We start from the raw sequence: 1,555 nt of genomic DNA on the forward strand, positions 1-1,555 counted from the left end.
GCTGGCGCTGCAGTATGTCCGTCCCGGGCACGGGTACAAGCCCAATTTCATCTTGTTCGAGAAGTGTGAGGTGAACGGGAAGGACGCGCACCCCCTCTTCACCCTGCTGAAAGAGGCGCTGCCCTTCCCGCACGACGACCCCTCCTCGCTGATGACCAACCCGCAGTACATCATCTGGTCCCCGGTCTGCCGCAACGACATCTCCTGGAACTTCGAGAAGTTCCTCATCGGCCCCGACGGCGTGCCCTTCAAACGCTACAGCCGGCATTTCGAAACCATCAAGATCCAGGATGATATTGAGTTGCTTCTGCAGAAGGTTCCCAAGAATGTTCTCGAATAAAGCCGTGCGCTGCAGCGTTCGCTTCCTGCTCAGCGCGCTGCGCTTGTGCCGGGTCCTCTCGCAAGGGCTGCTGCTCTAGCAGAACTCCCAGTGTCTCATGCAGGTTCTGCTCATGATGGTGCATCTTCCAAATCCTCGAAGTGCACTTGATGTTTTCAGAAGCTGCATGTGAATGTCTGGGAAACTACGCTGGGGAAAGCAGCCATGAGTCTCAGCAGCTTACTGTGATTCTCTGAATAAAACCAAAATCTGTACTTTCTCTAAGGCTGTGGCTTGATAGATGTGGGCGAGTTGGGTGAAATGTGGTGGCCGCGTTACGGGTTCATCAGCTCGCATGGGTGCTGGCGGGGCTGACCCACCCCACTAGAGGGTGACAGCCAGGGAAATCCAAATGCAAACCTGGGGCAGCGCGATGGCCAACAGCGTTTGCGAGCTCTGCAACCTGAATCCGTCCCGCGTCCTACCCACGTGTAACGAGCTTGGCAGAGCGGGAGGGTGGCCAGAACACAATTACTTTGCCAAACTGCTCACTGGACCTCAGGCGAGAGGAAGGCCTCGGTGGCACGTGGCCAGGGTGTGGTTACGCGGGCTGGGGGACTCCCAGCTCCGCTACCAACAACAGGCCGTGACAGGCTCATCACAGCCGAGGCAGGTAGATGAGTGGTTCTGCAGCCCGTGCTGCCGCAGCCACGCTGGCAGAGGCCTTGGGGAAGCAGAGCCCTTAGCCAAGGCCCACCTCGTTACCTGGCCTCTGCCAGCAGGTGCCCCCAGGGGGGACCTAGAGCAGGAGCAGCACCTGCCATCCCTCCTCTTGTCCAAGAGACACTGCCACCGCCACCCGGCTGGCTAGCTGTCTCCTGGCTCCCTCCCCTTTTGCATTGGTGGGAGCCCAAAACAAATCTCCACAAGCTTGCCCAGTCCTTCACAAAGCCCGTTACTGCCTTCGCGCACCCCCAGCACCTTACAACGCAGGGAACTGCTCCAAGAACCAGTTTTCCCGTGTTGCCAGTGCAGAACAGCAGCCTGTTCGACCACTGCTCCCACAGAAATTGTGCCTTGCCTCAGTGTCCTTGTTGCCCTCTGGGTGCAGGAATTGCCTGCCACAAAGTGTGGGTGCGCCAGGGTTCAGGCAGTGTTTTCTTCTTTTTATTCCTCCCCCAGCACTTTTTTGACTCCTGCCATCCACAAAGCTGACAGGCACTTCACGGAGTTGTC

General features: G+C 58.0%; 1 protein-coding gene across 1 annotated transcript; it reads left to right on the top strand.

The window, feature by feature from the left end:
• Positions 1–4: 4 nt before the first annotated feature.
• GPX1 (glutathione peroxidase 1) lies at positions 5–340 on the top strand (the record flags this gene model as incomplete). The annotated part of the gene is made up of 1 exon (XM_010133492.1): positions 5–340. A coding segment is annotated over one exon (336 nt), but the record flags the coding sequence as incomplete, so codon positions are not given.
• Positions 341–1,555: the final 1,215 nt, after the last annotated feature.

The sequence above is a fragment of the Buceros rhinoceros genome, unplaced genomic scaffold (assembly GCF_000710305.1).
Source record: "Buceros rhinoceros silvestris isolate BGI_N320 unplaced genomic scaffold, ASM71030v1 scaffold33733, whole genome shotgun sequence".
Lineage (NCBI taxonomy): Eukaryota > Metazoa > Chordata > Aves > Bucerotiformes > Bucerotidae > Buceros > Buceros rhinoceros.